This window comes from Carcharhinus amblyrhynchos, chromosome 16 (assembly GCF_965287045.1).
Source record: "Carcharhinus amblyrhynchos chromosome 16, sCarAmb.v2.hapA, whole genome shotgun sequence".
NCBI lineage: Eukaryota > Metazoa > Chordata > Chondrichthyes > Carcharhiniformes > Carcharhinidae > Carcharhinus > Carcharhinus amblyrhynchos.
The window spans coordinates 301,915-321,497 of NC_137339.1; the positions used below are offsets into that span (position 1 = coordinate 301,915).

Genomic DNA, 19,583 nt, shown 5'->3' on the forward strand with positions numbered 1-19,583 from the left:
CTGGACAAAAGGTGATTTGTATCTCTCCCTGCACCCACCGTATTTCTGGATATCAGCTAGTTTGATGCAACTTGGTAAAGATGTGAGATCCTATCCTCAGCACGTTAGATGCAGGAAGTGGACTTAGCATTGATGTACGCAAAGTGAATCCGGTTACCTGGCTGTTGGTAAACTGTTCCTGCATCAATCTTAAACGTTCCCAGCTGAACTCCAGTGAATGGGATTCTTTTGGCATGAACAACCTAGAACACAAATAAAATCAGCCAGAAGCCAAAGTGTTGCCAGTGCTTCTATTAAAAGCAATCTTTCCATACATGGTGAAACTCTGAAGCACCCTCAAATTTCCCTTCCACCTGCAATCTAGGCTTTTAAAACACAAAATTGTTGGAATTGACTGGGGTTTAATTTAATCACCTTCACTGATTAGTTTAACCTCAATAATGGCCTATTCTTTGAAGAACTCAGATGAGTTTCTGAATCAACCTCCAGACTGTTGATTCACAACCACTGAGCAAGAAGTTAGCAGGTCTTGGTCTCGTTTGAGAATCTGTAGCAGCCTCACTTGTGCATATCTGCTTCCCAGAGGAGAAAAGTCCATCAGGATTCCTGCCCCCAATTGTTTGAGAATAGCCCTACTCAGAACAATAGTGTATGGATCCTGGATGATGATTACTTTGGAATTGTCAGACTCCAGAGTCTGGGGAGAACTCTGGGGAAATCAGAGCCATGTCCCAAGGTTGAAAACCTAAATAAAACAATCAACAATTCAATCAACTCATTTCCCCTGGAGACATCTCAAATCAAAACCAAGTTAAAGTTTATTAGTCACAAGTAAGCTTACATTAACACTGCAATGAGGTTACTGTGAAAATCCCCTAGTTGCCACATTCTGGGGCCTGTTCGGGTACACTGAGGCAGAATTTAGCATGGCCAATCCACCTAACCAGTTTGTTTTCAGAAGGGAGGAAATCGCAGCACCCGGAGGAAACCCATGTATGGGATCACGAGGAGAATGTGCAAGCTCCATTCAGTGACCCAAGCCAGGAATCAAACCCGCATTCCTGGCACAGTGAAGAAGTACCGCACTTCCCATATCTTGAGTTAGAACTTAAATAATTAAAAATTAAAATATTTCAAGTACTAGTCACAGTTCCATACTTACAATAATTTCAATAATTTTATCGAACAAGACAGCTGGTGGCTCTTGGAATTCAAAAACAAAGTACTAGGAAGAAAAGAGATGTGATTATTTATTGTCACAAAAACAGAAAAAAAGTGCTAGTTTGGCAGCAACTCCGGACAGAGAAATAGAGTTAAAGTAAGAAGACATGGTGAGCAGGCCCATGCAATGGTGGGAGAGGCCTTAGAAATCATAGAAACCCTACAGTACAGAAGAGGCCATTCAGCCCATCAATTGTGCACCGACCACAATCCCACCCAGGCCTTACCCTCATATCCCTACATATTTTACCCAATAATCCCTCTAATCTACACATCTCAGGACGCTAAGGGGCAATTTTAGCAAAGTCAATTAACCTAACCTGCACATCTTTGGACTGTGGGAGGAAACCAGAGCACCCAGAGAAAACCCACGGAGACATGAGGAGAATGTGCAAACTCCACACAGGCAGCGACCCAGGCCGGGAATCAAACCCACGTCCCTGGAGCTGTGAAGCAGCAGTGCTAATGACTGTGCTACAGTGCCTTGTGTCTGGGCTACTTCCCCTCACTGGCCACTTCCCCTCAATTCCTCCCTCATTAAGTCCTTCCTCTAATTAACATCTCCCTAATGAATGGGTAATTGACACTCATTGCATTGGGCATGATACAGTAGGTCCTTTGAGACTAAATAGGTGCTGAACTGGCCTCCCACACTTTCAGATGGCCATAGAGAGAGTGGGGCCCTCACTACCAGGCACTCAAATCGAGGGTCCTGGCATCGTAGCTATTGAAAACCATTCACTTGCTCTGGCTCTGATCTCCCTCTTCCATGACCCTCACCCCAATACCACGGTCACTAACCCCGTGACCCCAATACCATGGTCACTAACCCTCATTTGACAAAGGGACAGGATGGTGTATACTGGTTTAAGAAAGATCCAACTGATTGCTGTTTAGCTAATTACTGGATTTACCTCATTATAAAATGGGCAGTTGGTGGATTTCTGCGTCGCTGTGTGCTTCTTTTCATCTGCCACCTTCACGTAAACCACTGGGTCAATGTTCACTCCAATTAATTTTCGTGCCTCAAGTATGTTAACTGTTATCTACGGAATAATCAAGCAGTCAGTCAGAGAGAAGTGAAGCATGGGGGTGGTACCATTCGACTTGTGTCTTGCTTCTGTTTCACACGGGGTAATATGTCTAGCCTGTTTACACCTCCCCAATATCTATCAGCTGGACGGGAAACTGAGGCTAGTTCTCTCCTCACCCGACAAGCTACATGTGAACACAGTCACAATATCGAGGCAGCCTCTCACACATGGAGGAGAGGAAATCTTGGCAGTGGAATCCCCCATAAATTTCACTCCACGTTTTTCGACTTTGAGTTAGATCATTTATCCAAGATTGTGGAAAAGGTTCAACATTTTGCCCTGTGATTTTCAAACAGTAAACTTTGTAGTCAGATAAAAAAAGTAATCTCTGAGCTTTGATAAGATTTTCAGAAATGCCAATCAAATCAGCTGTCACTCAGAGTAGATCAAAGGGACCAGACTGCATCTGCTGCTCACTCAGCTTACAAAAGGAAAACCCCCTGCTGAATCTGACATCTCCTCCAAACTGAGGGCCCCATAAGGGTTTCCTCTCAGCTGGGGCTTCTGAGAGAAAGGGCAAGACCTTCTGTAGTATGGAGTGTGATTTTGAAGGCTCCCAGGTGTCCAAGGAACATAGATATTAAAGTGACGAGGGCCTAAAGATCCTAAAGGTCTCGCTTACGCATCTCTTTAGCTACGCTTAATGCTATCTCCACTCACATTGTCTGCACCTTTAAGACTTGAATAGCAGATTAGCTGTAAAGACTCACATTCTAATCAGTATTCTGTAAACTGTGTGTGCCTTTATATGCTCTGTTTCTGATCAGAACCCTCCACTCACCTGACAAAGGGACAGTGTTCTGAAAGTTCGTGGCATTTACTATCAAATAAACCTGTTGGACTTTAACCTGATGGTGTGAGACTTTTCACAGTACACAGACAGGAATGAAGATCTTAAACAGGGAGCTGCCTGAGATCACCATACTGAGTGACCTCCAGTTTTCCCAGGACTAGAAGGGACATCTGAGGGGAGAGTTCCCAGGTCAACCCCTTCCCCCCAGAACCCTTGGGGTACCCTTCCTCTGCAGCCTGCCAGTGGTAGGGGGCCATATGGGCACAGCACTTACCTCTTTGTCCCACCCCACCCACAGCATTCAAGGCAGAAGGTCCACATTTGTCCGCACCTGTCCCACATCCCTGGAGAGAGTCCGGCAGCCAACCAGCTGGGAGGCCTGAGCACTGAGCAGAGTGCCGGTAATGATGTGTAAATTCCATTTACAGCTTATTTTTGGCGCTGGGAGAATCACGATGGGTTTGACACCTGGTGTGATTCCCATTCTAGCTGTGATGCTTGATTCAATGGTCCGGTGGTGATCCTACCTCCAGCTACTTGGAGCAGAGAATCTCCATCATCATCCCTTTCACAGCAGCAACAATCCTCATAGATTACACAGGGATTTACGCTTCAATTATCAACTGGCCTTTAATTCATATTTGAAGCAGGAGGAGGCCATTCAACCCTCGAGCTTGCTTTACTGTTCAATACCATCATGGCTAATCTTCAGTCTCAACTTTGACCTACAGGTGTACTACAAACTTATGACAACATCTCATTTAATCACAGTTATATCATATCTCAGCGATGTGTTGATAACATGGATTTGCATCATCACACCATTTATTTTTAAATAATCAGTCTACAAATTGTCCAAAACATTTTCAAACTCTTTTTTCACTGCTTCCCTACACAGGAGGATTTGGCATCATAAACAGTAACAGAAGCACACAATGTGGGATCTTGTAGTGTCCTCAGTGTCTCACAACGTCCGTGTGTGACATCTCCCATGTGTGACACTCCCCGCGTATGACACCCCCCCATGTGTGACACCCCGTGTGTGACATCCTTCAATGTGGCACCCCCGTGTTTTACATCCCGTGTGACACCTCCCCGTGTGTGACAGCCTGTGTGTTACATCCCACCCCCCGTGCAACACCCCTCCATGTGTGACATCCCCATGTGTACACAGCCCCCGCACGTGTGACACCCCTCGTGGGTCATACCCTCAGTGTGTTACACCCGCTGTATGTGACACCCTCCATTGTGACACCCCATCTGCGACAGCCCCAGTGTGTGGCACCCTCCATGTGTGACACCCCCAGTGTGTTAACTCTACCTTGTGTGACACCTCCCCGTATGTGATACCCCCCCATGCGTGACACCCATCATATGTGAAACCTGCCCCCATGTGTGGCACCCCCCGTGTGTGACACCCCCCCCTCCATGTGTGACAGCCCCCCCGTGTGTTGTTCCTACAGTGTGTGACTCCCCCCTTGTGTGACACTCCCCCCAGTGTGATACTCCGTCCGTGACACCCCCACTGTCAGTGTGTGACACCCCCATGTGTTACAGCCTCCGTGTCTGGCACCACCGCCCCCCCCCCCCCCCCACCGTGTATGGCACCCTCAGTGTGTGTTACATCACCCCACCCCCCCATGTGTGACACTGCCTCGTGTTTGACACCCTCCGTGTGTGACACCACCCCCTCCCCCCATGTGTGACACTGCCCCCCCCCCCCCCACCCCCGTGTGTGACACCCCTTCTGTGATACCCCTGGTATGTGGCACCCTCAGTGTGTGACACCACCCCACCCCATGTGTGACACCCCCAGGTGTGATACCCCTCCTTGTGTGACAGACGTCCGTGTGTGACAACCTCAGCTAACATTTGCCCAGCATTCTAGCTCAAAATTCTGAGTTAGTCCCTATATCTCACTCATTACCTGGAAGTTCTGTATTCTGGGCACATCCAGTTCTGATTTGGTGAAAAACCTGCAGCGACTGTGAAGGGAAAGATGCTGAAGTTACTATTTCAGTAATTGAGTAAAATTTGTGTAAAAAACTAATGGAATTAACTCCTACCAACAAACATCACCAAATCCTGATTGGAGGGAAAGCTTCCAAATGAAATTTTAGTTGCTCCCAGGTCATGAAGAACAAAATAAAAGTGTTAATTTCAATTGGACAATCTCCTTTACAGCTGATCAGAAATGAACAAGATTTCACAACTTATCTCAATATGGTGAGCGAGATTCTCTGGCCTCCCTCAGCATCTTTCTCAGCAGTGGAAGGTGACGCGCTGTTCATTGGTGGCGGGATACTCTCATCCCACTGGTGTCAATGGGAGTTCCCACTCCACACTGCCAGGAAACTCAGGGGCTGCACTCTTGGCAGGATCAGGGAATCCCACCAGCATGAACAGCCTGAAAGTTCCAGCCGGAATCCATGATGATGCAGTTCCACACATGTTCACCTAATATCCTACAAACCAGGGGGCCCACTGGACAATTCCAAAAAATCAGTCATATTGGCCTGAAGGCAGCTTTGAACAGAGAGTGGAAGTTTGGTGAAAATAGGAAAATTTAAAATATCATTCTAAAAATCTAATATTGTTTATATTCTATATTTAATTAGTTGCATGATTGCTTTAAGAGCAGGTCATATGATTTGATGGCGATGTCATTGGGATGTACAGAAGTTCCTGCTTTTAGTTTCAGTTTGTACTCTGTACAGGCAGCAACTCCTCAATAAACCTTGTTGTCAGTTTGAATCTTCGTGTGCAAACCACAGCTTTCTCTTTTTGTTAAAAAAACCACAAACCACAAACATTAAAAGAAAATTGGCCATGAGTCAGGAGTTTGTTTTGTTAACATCAAGAAAAGATTCCAAATAGGAAAGAAAACATTCTAGGTCTCCAAACTTCAAATATTAGAATATGGGAAGTATCAACAACATGGCTAAAGATTAAAGTGCCAGTTAGGTGATTACCAAGAGGCCAATTATACCAGAATTTGGAAATGTGGTGGTATTGACAAGAAAAATGAAGTGAATCCTGTCGAAAGCTCTGTTGTAATTTCTGACTGAATCTTGAGCCTGGTAAACCAAAGTTTTTATGGCACAAGAATCACAACATGCTCACAGCAGACTGCCTCTGATTTGCCCATCCCAGATATACTTAATTGCACCTGTCACTGGGGAGTTCCATAGAAACGGCTTCCCAGAACCTTGTTCCACAGCGACTGCAGGTGATGGTAGCCAGGAAGCCCATACTGCATTTCTCTGAGTAAACGCTCACCAGACTGCTGGATGGACTGAAGCAGAAGTGGGAAGCACTATACCCACCCCCCACTCCAAGAGAAGGCCTCCCACCAAGGTCTCCATCCCTGACTGAATTCAGTGGCAATCCTGGTGAGAGCCAGCTCATTACAGAGGGCAACTGGGCAGCAGTGGCGCAAGAAGATGAATGACCTTCTTCGCTCAGCCAAGGTAAGTGAGCCTCATGCGGTCTTTTACTGGACCCCCACACACACACATCCTCCCAACCTTCATCTCTCACCCAGCCACTTCGGCCTTTGCCAACACCTGTAAGGAGGCCATCCTCCCCTCCAGCCCCAATTACCATGTTTCCCCGCTCTCTGCCATGCTCCTCACACTCCAGCCCCCACTCAAGACCCACGCCTGCCACACCTCATCACCATCTTAAATGTCAACAGTGCCACCTACCCTCTCCCTATCTGTGTCATTGCAAGACAAACTCAACTATACCAAGGATCAGCAAGCACGCTCAGCCAGAGTAATGCTGAACTTTAGAACCCACCATCCTGTGAGTGAAAAAGCAAAATCTTATATACCTCAATCACGTCCACCCTCAGCCTTCTCTGCTCTAGAATAAACAATTCAATCCTATTCAGTCTCCCCTTACAGCTCAAATGCTCCATCCCAGGAAACATCCTCGTCAATCTCCTCTATTCCCCCTCGAGTGTTAGCACATCCTTCCTGTATGGGGATGAACTGGGAAGTGGAGTGAGGATTATCATATCAGATCAGTCATGATCTCATTGAATGGTGGAGCAGACCCAATGGGCTGAATGCCTTACTTCTGTTCCTACGTCTCAGTCTTGTGGACTGGAAACATTAACTCTGTTTCCCTCGCCACAGGTGCTGCCACATCTGCTGACTTTTTCCAGCGTTTTCAATTTTAATTTAATGGGTGGGATTTTACGGCCTCACTGGAGCGAGACCAGAAATTCCTGCCCGAGGTCAATGGATATTTCCATTGTCCACCCCTTGCCTGCTTCAATTCCGTGGTGGGTGAGGTGGTAGAATTCCAGGGAATATCTCTACGATCTGCAATATTTAGCATTTATTTTGACCATGCTGTCTGCTACTCCCCAAGAATCACATGTCATTACAAATCATAAATCAACAGCCTGTAGTACTGAAGGAATGCTGCACTGTTGGAGGTCATGTCCTTTGAATTCCTGTTCTAGAGGGAATTGTGAATCTCAGAGCTGTAGCACTCCTGTGGTCCTGGCCAATGCTCCTCCCCTAACCAATCACATCAGAACTGATTGACTGGTCATTCATTATTGTGGGATCTTTCCAGGGCAAAAATGGTGGCCATGTTTGACTACATGAAAATTGCTGCATTACAGGAACAATATAAAAACAAGTCTTTGGCCTCATTATTCACCTCTTCTGTGGAGTGAATGACACAGAACTGATATCAACTTCTGAAATATCAACATCATCATCATCCTCAGTGCTATCATTGTTCACTAGCTTCCGTCCAAGAGCTCTCGTCTTTTTATCCAACTGGTCCTCTTTATCCAGTTCATTTGGGCTGCAAGAGAGTGAGAGGTAATTAGGAAGGCAAACAAAATGTTGGCCTAAGTTGTTCTTTGGAGCAAGCTGAGAGGAGGGTCGATTTGTGTTTGGAGTGAGAAGGTGAGCCATTGACTGCCTTTTTAGTTTCTCGCGGGTTTTTTCTTTTTTCAAGTTATTTTAATTGAAAAGTGGAAGTGGTGAACTGGGAAGTGTTTTTTTAAGCACGCTAGGTTTAAAAAGCAGGCCACACTATACAGCGGGCAGCATCGGTAGCGGGCAGCGGAGTGAGCAGGGAGCAGAGTGAGAGCTGAAGGGCTTTGGCTCAACAGGCTTAGGCAGAAATGGGCGACGCATGGTAGGTTTAGTTCTTAGTTACTTTTTCCGTGTTCCTTGAAGAAAAGGGTTTTGAGGAGTGTGAGGCCAGTCTGTTCTTCCCAGTGTCGGATGTGGGAGGTCCTGGAGTCTCCTGGCCTCCCGGGCATCCATATCTGTGCCGGGTGCGTTGAGCTGTGGTTCCTAAGGGACTGTGTTAGGGAACTGGAGCTGCAGCTCGATGACCTTCGTCTGGTTAGGGAAAATGAGGAGGTGATAGAGAGGAGCTACCGGCAGGTGTCACGGGAGACAGGCAAGTGGGTCACGGTCAGAAAGGGGAAAGCTCAGATGTTAGAGAGCACCTCGGTGGATGTGCCCCTTCACAATAAGTACTCCTGTTTGAGTACTGTTGGGGGGATAGCCCACCTGGTGGAAGCAGCAGTGGCCGTGCCTCCAGCGCAGAGTCTGACCCTGTAGCTCAGAAAGGAGGAGGAAGGCAGTATTAATTGGGGACTCTACAGTGAGTGGGACTGACAGGCGTTTTTTGCGGAGGCAGACGGGGGTCTCGGATGGTGGTTTGCCTCCCTGGTACCAGGATCCCGGATGTCTTTGGTTGTGTCCCAGAAATCCTGGAGTGGGAGGGAGAGGAGCCAGAGGTCATGGTACATATTGGTACTGCTGACATAGGTAGGGAAAGGGAAGGGGTCATGAAAAGAGAATATATGGAGTTAGGTAGACAGCTGAGAAGGAGGAACGCGAAAGGTAGTGATCTTGGGATTGCTGCCTGAGTCAAGAGAAAGAGAGAGCAGGAATGGAATGAGGTGGAGGATGAATGTATGGCTGAGGGATTGGAACAGGGGGCAGGGATTCAGGTTCCTGGATCATTGGGACCTCTTTAGGGGCAGGTGTGACCTGTACAATAAAACGTTTTGTCAAAGGCAGATCGTGCCTTACAAGCCTGGTTGAGTTTTTTGAAAATGTGACTAAACACATTGATGTAGGAAGAGCAGTAGATGTGGTTTATATGGACTTCAGCAAGGACCAATATCCTGGTGGGAAGTTGGCTAAGGCTACTGGGGAGACTGTAACTAGAATGGTTGGGGGGAGGGAATTGAGATGAAGTGACGGGGAGAGAGGAGGTTAGCTCGCGAATAGAGGGGGAGTGTAGACAAAGTGAGAGGGAGGATAGGCAGGTGATGGAGAAGGGGAGCGCTCAGACTGAAAGTTTGAGATGTGTCTATTTTAACGCCAGGAGTGAATAAAGTGGATGAGCTTAGACTGTGGATCGCTGCTTGGAAATGTGATGTGGTGGCCATTACAGAGACTTGGATGACTCAAGGACAGGACTGGATACGTCAAGTGCCGGGTTTCAGATGTTTCAGGAACATAGAACCTAGAACAATACAGCACAGAACAGGCCCTTCGGCCCACGATGTTGCGCTGACCAATTAAAAAGCAATGACCCTCTAACCTAAACCAATCCCTTTCCATCCATTAACCTATCCATGGATCTCTTAAACGCCCCCAAACTAGGCGCATTTACAACTGCAGCAGGCAGGGCATTCCAGTCCCTCACCACCCTCTGGGTAAAGAACCTACCTCTGACATCCATCCTATATCTACCACCCCTTAATTTAAAGCTACGCCGCCTCATGCTAGCTTTCTCCATCCGAGGAAAAAGGCTATCACTGTCCACCCTATCTAAACCTCTAATCATCTTATATGTTTCAATAAGGTCCCCTCTTAGCCGCCTTCTTTCTAACGAACACAACCTCAAATCCCTCAGTCTCTCCTCATAGGACCTCCCCTCCATACCAGGCAACATCCTGGTAAACCTCCTCTGCACCGTCTCCAATGCCTCCTCATCCTTCCTATAATGTGGGGACCAGAACTGTACACAATACTCCAAGTGCGGCCGCACCAAAGTTTTGTACAGTTGCAACATGACGCTGCGGCTCCTAAATTCAATCCCCCTACCAATAAACGCCAAGACACCGCATGCCTTCCTAACAACCTTATCTACTTGATTCCCAACTTTCAGGGATCTATGTACACATACACTTGGATCCCTCTGTTCATCAACACGATTCAGAGTCCTACCATTAGCCGTATACTCTACACATCTGTTATTCCTGCCAAAGTGAATTACCTCACACTTTTCCACATTAAACTCCATCCGCCACCTCTCGGCCCAGCTCTGCAACTTGTCCAAGTTTTTCTGTAAACTATGACACCCTTCCTCACAATCTACCACACCTCCGACCTTGGTGTCATCAGCAAATTTACTAATCCACCCAATTATATCCTCATCCAGATCATTTATAAAAATTACAGACAGCAGTGGCCCCAAAACAGATCCCTGAGGCACACCACTCGTAACCGAACTCCATGACGAATACTTACCATCAACCACCACCCTCTGTCTCCTAACTGCTAGCCAATTCCTGATCCAATTACCTAAATCACCCTCAATCCCATACATCTGCATTTTCTGCAGAAGCCTTCCATGGTGAACCTTATCAAACGCCTTACTAAAATCCATATATACCACGTCAACTGCCTTACCCCCATCCACCTCTTTGGTCACTTTCTCAAAAAACTCAATAAGGTTAGTAAGGCACGACCTACCCGCCACAAAACCATGCTGACTATCTCCAATCAATTCATTACTCTCTAAATAACTATAAATCCTATCCCTAATAATTTTTTCCAAAACCTTGCCCACAACAGAAGTAAGACTCACCGGTCTATAATTCCCGGGGAAGTCTCTGTTCCCCTTTTTAAACAATGGGACAACATTCGCTATCCTCCAATCTTCTGGCACTATACCTGTGACCAACGACGACCTGAAGATCAGAGCCAGAGGCTCTGCAATCGCCTCTCTTGCCTCCCAGAGAATCCTAGGGTAAATCCCGTCCGGCCCAGGGGACTTATCTATTTTCAAACCCTCAAGAATATCTAGCACATCCTCCTTATCAACTGCAATACTATCCAGTTTACAACCCTGTAACCCAGTGTTCTCCACAGCTACATTTATGTCTCCCTGCGTGAATACCGAAGAGAAGTATTGGTTCAATGCCTCTCCAATCTCTTCCGGTTCCACACATAACTTCCCACTGTTGTCTCTAACTGGCCCTAATCTTGCCCTAACCAATCTTCTGTTCTTAACATATCTATAGAACGCCTTAGGATTATCCTTAATCCTATCAGCCAAAGTCTTCTCATGTCCTCTTTTAGCCCTTCTTAACTCACTCTTTAACTCCCTCCTAGCCAATCTAAAGCTTTCCAGTGCACTACCTGAGCCCTCAAGTCTCATCCTGACATAAGCCTCCTTTTTCCTTTTAACCAGCGAATCTACTTTTTTAGTGCACCACGGTTCCCTAGCTCAACCATTTCCCCCTTGCCTGACAGGGACATACATATCAAGGACTCGCAGTAGCTGCTCCTTGAAAAAAACTCCACATTTCTGACGGGACAGGGAGCAAGGCAAAACAGGGGGCGGAGCAGCACTGTTGATCAGAGATAGTGTCATGGCTGTAGAGAAGGTGGACGCTGTGGAGGGATTGTCTACGGAGTCTCTGTGGGTGAAAGTTCGGAACAGGAAGGGGGCAATAACCTAACTGCGTGTTTTCTGTAGGCCACCCATTAGTAACAGGGTTGTTGAGGAGCAGATAGGGAAACAGATCCTGGAGAGATGTAGTAATAACAAAGTTGTCGTGATGGGAGACTTTAATTTCCCAAATATTGATTGGAATATCCCTAGGGTAAGGGGTTTGGATGGGGAAGAGTTTGTTAGGTGTGTTCAGGAGGGTTTCCTGACACAGTACATGGATAAGCCTACAAGAGGAAAGGCTGTACTTGATCTGGTATTGGATAATGAACCTAGACAGGTGTCAGATCTCTCAGTAGGAGAGTATTTTCCGGATAGTGATCATAACTCTACCTCCTTTACACTAGCATTGGAAAGCTAGGAAAGTGTTTATCTGGAGTAAGGAGAAACATGAAGCCATCAGGCAGGAAATTAGAGGCGTAAATTGGGAGGAGGTATTCTCAGGGAAATGTACTGAAGGAAGATGGCAGATTTTTGAGGAATGTTTGTCTGGAGTTCTACACGACAATGTTCCGATGAGACAGGGAGGTTTTGGTAGGTTACAGGAACCGTGGTGCACAAAAGTTGTAATGAACCTAGTCAAAAAGAAAAGGAAATCGTACAAAAGGTTCAGGGAACTAGGTAATCTTAGGGATCTAGAGGAGTATACGGCTTGTGGGAAGGAACTTAAGAAGGAAATTAGGAGAGCCAGAAGGGGTCATGAGAAGGCCTTGGCAGGTAAGATTAAGGAAAACCCTAAGGCGTTCTAGAAATATAAGAAGAGTAAAAGGATGAGATGTGAAGGAATAGGACCTATAAAATGTGATGGTGGGAAAATTTGTATAGAACCAATAGAAATAGCAGAGGTGCTTAATGAATACTTTACCTCGGTATTCACGGTGGAAAAGGATCTTGGTGGGTGTAGTGCAGGCTTGCGGCGGACTGAAAAGTTTGACTACGTGGACATTAAGAAAGAGGATGTGTTGGAGCTTTTGAATAGCATCAAGATAGACAAGGTCGCCAGGACCGGTTGGAATGTACCCCAGCTTACTGTGGGAGGTGAGGGAGGAGATTGAAGAGTCTCTGGTGATGATCCTTGCATCATCGATGGAGACGGGAGAGGTTCCGGAGGATTGGAGGATTACGGATGTGGTTCCTAAATTCAAGAAAGGGAATAGAGATAGCCCAGGAAATTACCAACCGATGAGTCTAACCTCAGTGGTTGGTAAGTTGTTGGAAAAGATCCTGAGAGACAGGATTTATGAATATTTAGAGAAGTACAGTATGATCAAAAGTAGTCAGCACGTTTTGTAAGGCAGATCGTGCCTTACGAGCCTGGTTGAGTTTTTTGAAAATGTGACTAAACACATTGATGTAGGAAGAGCAGTAGATGTGGTTTATATGGACTTCAGCAAGGCATTCGATAAGGTGCCCCATGCAAGGCTTATTGAGAAACTAAGGGGACATGGGATCCAAGGGGACATTGCTTTGTGGATTCAGAATTGGCTTGCCCACAGAAGGCAGAGAGTGGTTGTAGATGAGTCTTTTTCTGCATGGAGGTCAGTCACCAGTGGAGTGCCCCAGGGATCTGTTCTGGGACCCTTGATGTTTATGATTTTTATAAATGACCTGGATGAGGAAGTGGAGGGATGGGTTGATAAGTTTGCCGATGACACGAAGGTCAGAGGTGTTGTGGATAGTTTCGAGGGATGTCAGAAGTTGCAGCTTGACATTGAGAGGATGAAAGACTGGGCGGAGAAGTGGCAGATGGACTTCAACCTGGATAAATGTGCGGTGGTACATTTTGGCAGGTCAAATGGGATGAAGGAATACAATATTAAGGGTAAGACTCTTAGCAGTGTGGAAGATCAGAAGGATCTTGGGATCCGGGTTCATAGGACTCTCAAATCAGCTTCGCAGGTAGATGATGTGGTCAAGAAGGTATATGGTGTACTGGCCTTCATCAATTGAGGAATTGAGTTTAGGAATCGGGAGATAATGCTGCAGCTTTATAAAACGCTGATCAGACCCCACTTGGAGTACTGCGCTCAGTTCTGGTCGCCTCATTACAGGAAGGATGTGGAAGCCATTGAAAGGGTGCAGAGGAGATCTACAAGGATGTTGCCTGGATTGGGTGGCATGCCTTATGAGGATAGGTTGAGAGAGCTCGGCCTTTTCTCCTTGGAGAGATAAAGGATGAGAGGTGACCTGATAGAGGTGTATAAGATGTTGAGAGGTATTGATCGAGTGGATTCTCAGAGGCTTTTTTCCCTGAGCTGAAATGGCTGCCATAAGAGGACACAGGTTTAAGGTGCTGGGGAGTAGGTACAGAGGAGATGTCGGGGAAAGTTTTTCACTCAGAGGGTGGTGGGTGAGTGGAATCGGCTGCCAGCGGTGGTGGTGGATGCAAATTCGGTAGGATATTTTGAGAGACTTCTGGATGAGTACATGGGACTTAATAGATTGAGGGTTATAGGTAAGCCTAGTAGGTAGAGATATGATCGGTGCAACTTGTGGGCCAAAGGACCTGTTTGTGCTGTAGTTTTTCTATGTTCTATGTTCTATGTTGCAAGTGGGTGTTTTGTACAGGCATTTGGTTAAACACCTAGAATACTGTGTACAATTCTGGTCTCCTTACTTAAGGAGGAATATTCTTGCATTGGGAATCATTAGGCTGATTCTTGGGAAGAAAAGGTGACCTTATGAGGAAAGGTTGGGCCTGTATTCACTGGAGTTTAGAAGGATGAGAAGTAATCTTGTGAAAACATGGAAGATTCTGAGGGGACTTGACAGGGTGGACGCTGAGAGGATTTTTGCACTCTTGGGGAATGTAGAGGCAAACGGCACAGATTAAAAATAAAGGATCTTCTATTTAACACAAATGAGGAGGAATTTCTTCTCTCAGAAGGTCTGGAATTCTCTTCCTCAGAGAGCAGTGAGGACTGGGTTATTGAATATAATCAAGACCTAGATAGGCAGATTTTTGATCTCAAATGATGTCCAGGGTAATTGGGGATGGACAGGAAGTGGAGTTGGGACTAGATTAGCCATGGTCTTATTGAAAGGCAGATCAGGGTTGATGGGCTGGATATTCTCCTCAGCTTCTCTGTTTCTTGTGTTCTTACGATCTTAAAGGATTGTCTAGGAAATGTTATTTTCCTGTATTTAGATGATCACGTTTAAACTATTTCCTGAAAGAAGAACAACTTACTCGTAAGATTGGTATCCATCATTTTTGATAATAAGAGCTTCCCTGTGAAGAGAAAGAAATGGAAAAATTGTATCAAAAAGGGAGTACAGGAATGAAATAGTGTCCAGCATTGAATAATCTAATGCCTCTGAAAACTGACTGATGTACACACAATTCAAGTTGCCTTGATGTCAATGCTTATTACACATCCTATAAACGTTTCTATAGATAAAGAAAAAAAGATTGACAAAAACAAATGTAGGCCCCTTACAGTCACTGTTTAATGATAAGGAGTAAACCTTTTAGAAGAGGAGAAATTTCTTCACCCAGAGGGTGGTGAATATGTGGAATTCACTACCGCAGAATGTAGTTGAGGCTAAAATGTCTGATTTCAAGAAGAAATTAGATATAGCTCTTGAGGCTAAAGGGATAAAGGGTGAAGGAAGGATCAGGGTATTGAATTTGATGATCAGCCATCATCAAAATTAATGGTGGAGCAGGCTCAAAGGGCTGAATGACCTACTCCTGCTTCTAATTTCTATGTTTCTATGTTTACCCCTCATAATCTATCTCTATTATTATGTCACCCTCAGCTTTCTCTGTTCCAAGGAAAACAATTCCAACCTCTCCAATCGCTCTCCATAGCTACAATTCACCTCCTCCCCTATTTCTTCTGCTTGGAAATAATACCCATGGTGCTCAATGTATTATATCCAGTTCTCTGTGGAGGAGTTAAATGGGTCTATTCACCAAAGAGAGACATTTTGGTGACCACTTCTTTTTTCTGACTTCTATTAAAACAAGATACTCTCAGGTGTTGGGCCAAAGGCAGTGTCAGTATAATTTATCCTCATTACCAGATATAAAGATGTACTTTCACAAACTTCGTTAGTGAACACAAAAGGTATTTATGAATAATAATTGTGCCAGAACTAGTTCCCAAAAAATGTGTCTCTCCCTAGGAGCCTTCTCTCACCATGGAGTGATTCCACATTCCAGAGTTCTGGGGTGGATTGGAAGGTGCTTAGAGCCGGGGGTTCAGATGGGGAGGAATTCGTAAGATGTGTATTGGAAGGGTCCTTGGAGCAGTATGTAGATAGCCCGACTAGAGAGGGGGCTATACTGGATTTAGTTCTGCGCAATGAGCCGGGTCAGGTGGTTGAGGTTGCAGTAGGTGAACATGTGGCTAATAGTGACCATAACTCTGTCTACTTTAGGATACTAATGGAAAAAGATGAGTGCTGTCCTAAGGGGACGGTGCTAAATTGGGGGAAGGCTAGATATAGCCGGATTAGGCAGGACCTTAGGGATACAGACTGGGATAGGCTGTTGGAGGGCAAGTCCATGTTAGGTATGTGGGAGTCTTAAGGGAAAACTGAAATGGGTGCAGGAAAGGCATGTGCCGGTTAGGAGGAAGGATGGGAAAGGTAGGATTAGAGAGCCATGGATTACTAGAAATATTGAGGACCTGGTCAGGAAGAAACGAGAGGTGTATGTTAGGTCTAAGCAACTGGGAACGGAGAGAGTGTTGGAGGAGTACAGAGAGAGTAGGAGGGCAAAAAGGGGGCATGAAATGGCTTTGGCAGGTAGGATTAAGGAAAATCCAAAGGCGTTTTACTCCTATGTCAGGAACAAAAGGGTGGCTAGGGGAAAAAAAAAATCAGTCCCCTCAGGGCCAGAGGAGGGGAATTATGCTTAGAGTCTGAGGGAATGGGGGAGATCCTGAATGAATACTTTGCATCGGTATTCATGAAGGAGAGGGACTTGATGTCTGGTACAGTCTTCAAGGGAGCTTTAGACCAATTGAAGGAACTATCGATTACGAGGGAAGAAGTGTTAGGGCTTTTAGGTAGCATTAAAACTGATAAATCTTCAGGGCCTGATGGCATTTATCCTAGGCTGCTTAGGGAGGTGAGAGATGAAATTGCTGGGCCTCTGATGAGAATCTTTGTCTCTTCTTCAGACAGAGGTGAGGTCCCAGAGGACTGGAGGATAGCGAACATGGTACCGTTGTTTAAAAAGGGTAGGAGGGATAACCCGGGTTGATGGAGAGGATTCTTAGGGATAGGATGTATGAGCACTTAGAGCGTTGCGATCTGATTAAGGATATGCAGCATGGCTTTGTAAAGGGGAAGTCTTGCCTTACGAATCTGGTAGAATTTTTTGAGGAGGTGATAAAAACGGTCGACGAAGGACGAGCCGTTGATGTCGTCTATATGGATTTCAGTAAGGCGTTTGACAAAGTCCCTCACGATAGGTTGGTAGAAAAGATTAGGGCTCATGGGATACGTGGCCAGATATCTAGATGGGTTGAGAACTGGCTTGCTAAGAGGGGACAGAGAATAGTAGTGGAAGGGTCCTTTTCTAGCTGGAGGTCTGTCACTAGTGGTGCGCCGCAGGGCTCAGTACTGGGACCTCTTCTCTTTGTAGTGTATATAAATGACTTGGAAGAGGGAATAAGTGGTGTGATCAGCAAATTTGCAAATGACACTAAGATGGCTGGATTGGCAGGCAGTGAGGAGCAGTGTCTGGTAATACAACGGGATATTGATAGGCTGGTATATTGGGCAGATATATGGCAAATGGAATTTAATCCGGATAAATGTGAGGTGATGCATTTTGGCCGGAATAATGTAGCGGGGAGTTATATGATAAAGGGTAAGCCTATAAAGAGTATAGAAACGCAGCGGGACCTGGGGGTGCAAGTGCACAAGTCTTTGAAGGTGGCAGTACAAGTGGAGAAGGTTGCGAAGAAAGCCTATGGCATGTTAGCCTTTATAGGAAGGGGTATAGAATATAAGAGCTGGAGAAAATGTTGCAGTTGTATAGAACGTTGGTTAGGCCGCATTTAGAGTACTGCGTCCAGTTCTGGTCGCCTTACTATCGGAAGGACATGGACACTCTGGAGAGAGTGCAGAGGAGGTTTACCAGGATGTTGCCTGGTATGGAAGGACTGGGGTATGAGGAAAGATTGAGCAAATTGGGGCTATTTTCCCTTGAAAGACAGCGACTGAGGGGGGATCTAATAGAGGTATATAAGATTATGAAGGGTATAGATAGAGTAAACAGAGATAAGCTATTTCCTATGTTAGAGACATACAGTACGAGGGGCCACAGGCTTAGGGTGAGGGGGGAGAGGTATAACACGGATATTAGAGGGATGTTTTTCACACAGAGGGTAGTGGGGGTATGGAATGCTCTGCCAAGTAAGGTGGTGGAGGCAGGCACGCTGGAGTTGTTTAAGAGTTACTTAGACAGGCACATGAGTGAGTTGGAGATGGGAGAATATAGGAGATTGTTTTAAATAAGGTTCATTAGCATTGGGACGTCCCTGGTAATGTAAAAGGATGTGGTATGATAATAATGTTTTTCTTTTTTAATTCACAGGTTTTAAGTCGGTCCGCCTTGTTGTCCAACAAGGGGCGTACAAGCGATGGGTCGTACTCGGGCTGCTCTTGAATGTTCGAGAGTGGCCTAGTGCTTCATGTCGTTAGTGTGTGCTTAAACTGGACCTGCTGGGCAACACGACAGCTCAGTGACTATCACTGTTTGCTGTGCAGACACATGGATTTGGGCCGGTGTCTGTGGGAGTTTGCGCATTCTTCCCGTGCTTGTGTGGGTTTTCTCCGGGTGCTCCGGTTTCCTCCCACACCCCAAAGATGTGCTATTAGGCTGACTGGAGGTAATAAATTGTCCCTAAATTAGTCTCCCTCAATGTGGAATGCCATAAACAATAGATAAGGGTCATGGGTGGAGGGGGGGACTGGTAATGTTAAAATGGCGGCGCGGGCTCGTTGGGCCGAAGGGCCTGTTTCCCAGGCTGTTTTTGTTCTTTTGTTCTTTGTTCTGATCGGTTGCTCAAGCCAATTGGCCTGCTGTGTTTCCCTTAAAATGGACAGTCACGACAGATCCCTAGTTCTAGATTCTCCCACACGGGGAAACATTCGCTCCGCACCAACCTGTCAAGACCCCTCAAGATCTTATGTTTCTATCAAGTTGCCTCTTATTCTTCTAAACTCCAATCAATACAAACTTAACCAGTCCAACCTTTCCTCATTAAACAATATGCCCATTCATGGTGTAGTGTACCTCACCCTGGCACTGTATGTCCCACCCTGGCACACCATGGTGCAGTATCTTCCATTTGGATGTGATAAATGAAACATTTCTAGATTCGAGCTAAGGCAATTTGCTATGACAGATTAGAGGAATGTGGTTTTAATGACGTTCTTCCCTCTCCAGTTGTAGGATCTCCCTACTCCATGAAAACAGCTTCCACCGAAACCCCAAGCAGGAAGGAAGGATGAACAATATTGGAATGCAGCACAAGGCTGACTTTGTGAATGTGCTTCCAACAGTTCTGATTGGAAAGTTCACTGACCTGTCACTTATATCAACCACAAAGTCATTCTGTGTCCATGATCCCACAGCTCCCTCCACTGGCTGGTATCGAACCTCCAAATCCACCAGTATCTGAAACCAAAGAGCAATTACAGCATTCCTTTATTGTCTTCTACAAAGATCTGCTCAACTGACATATTTTTCACCCTAGAGACACAGTGCAAAGGTCACA

At 45.8% G+C, this 19,583-nt stretch overlaps 1 protein-coding gene across 1 annotated transcript in view; it reads right to left on the reverse strand.

Annotated features, from left to right (window-relative positions):
* Window positions 1–19,583, reverse strand: part of fer1l4 (fer-1 like family member 4) — a 261,986-nt gene that overhangs the window by 214,844 nt on the left and 27,559 nt on the right. The window contains exons 5-11 of the mRNA XM_080204539.1: window positions 19,392–19,483; window positions 15,032–15,073; window positions 7,786–7,935; window positions 5,036–5,093; window positions 2,136–2,267; window positions 1,163–1,225; window positions 158–242 (exon numbers count right to left, since the gene is read on the reverse strand). Of these exons, the coding sequence (XP_080060665.1) occupies window positions 158–242; window positions 1,163–1,225; window positions 2,136–2,267; window positions 5,036–5,093; window positions 7,786–7,935; window positions 15,032–15,073; window positions 19,392–19,483 (622 nt within the window). The remainder of the gene's footprint in view (window positions 1–157; window positions 243–1,162; window positions 1,226–2,135; window positions 2,268–5,035; window positions 5,094–7,785; window positions 7,936–15,031; window positions 15,074–19,391; window positions 19,484–19,583) is intronic.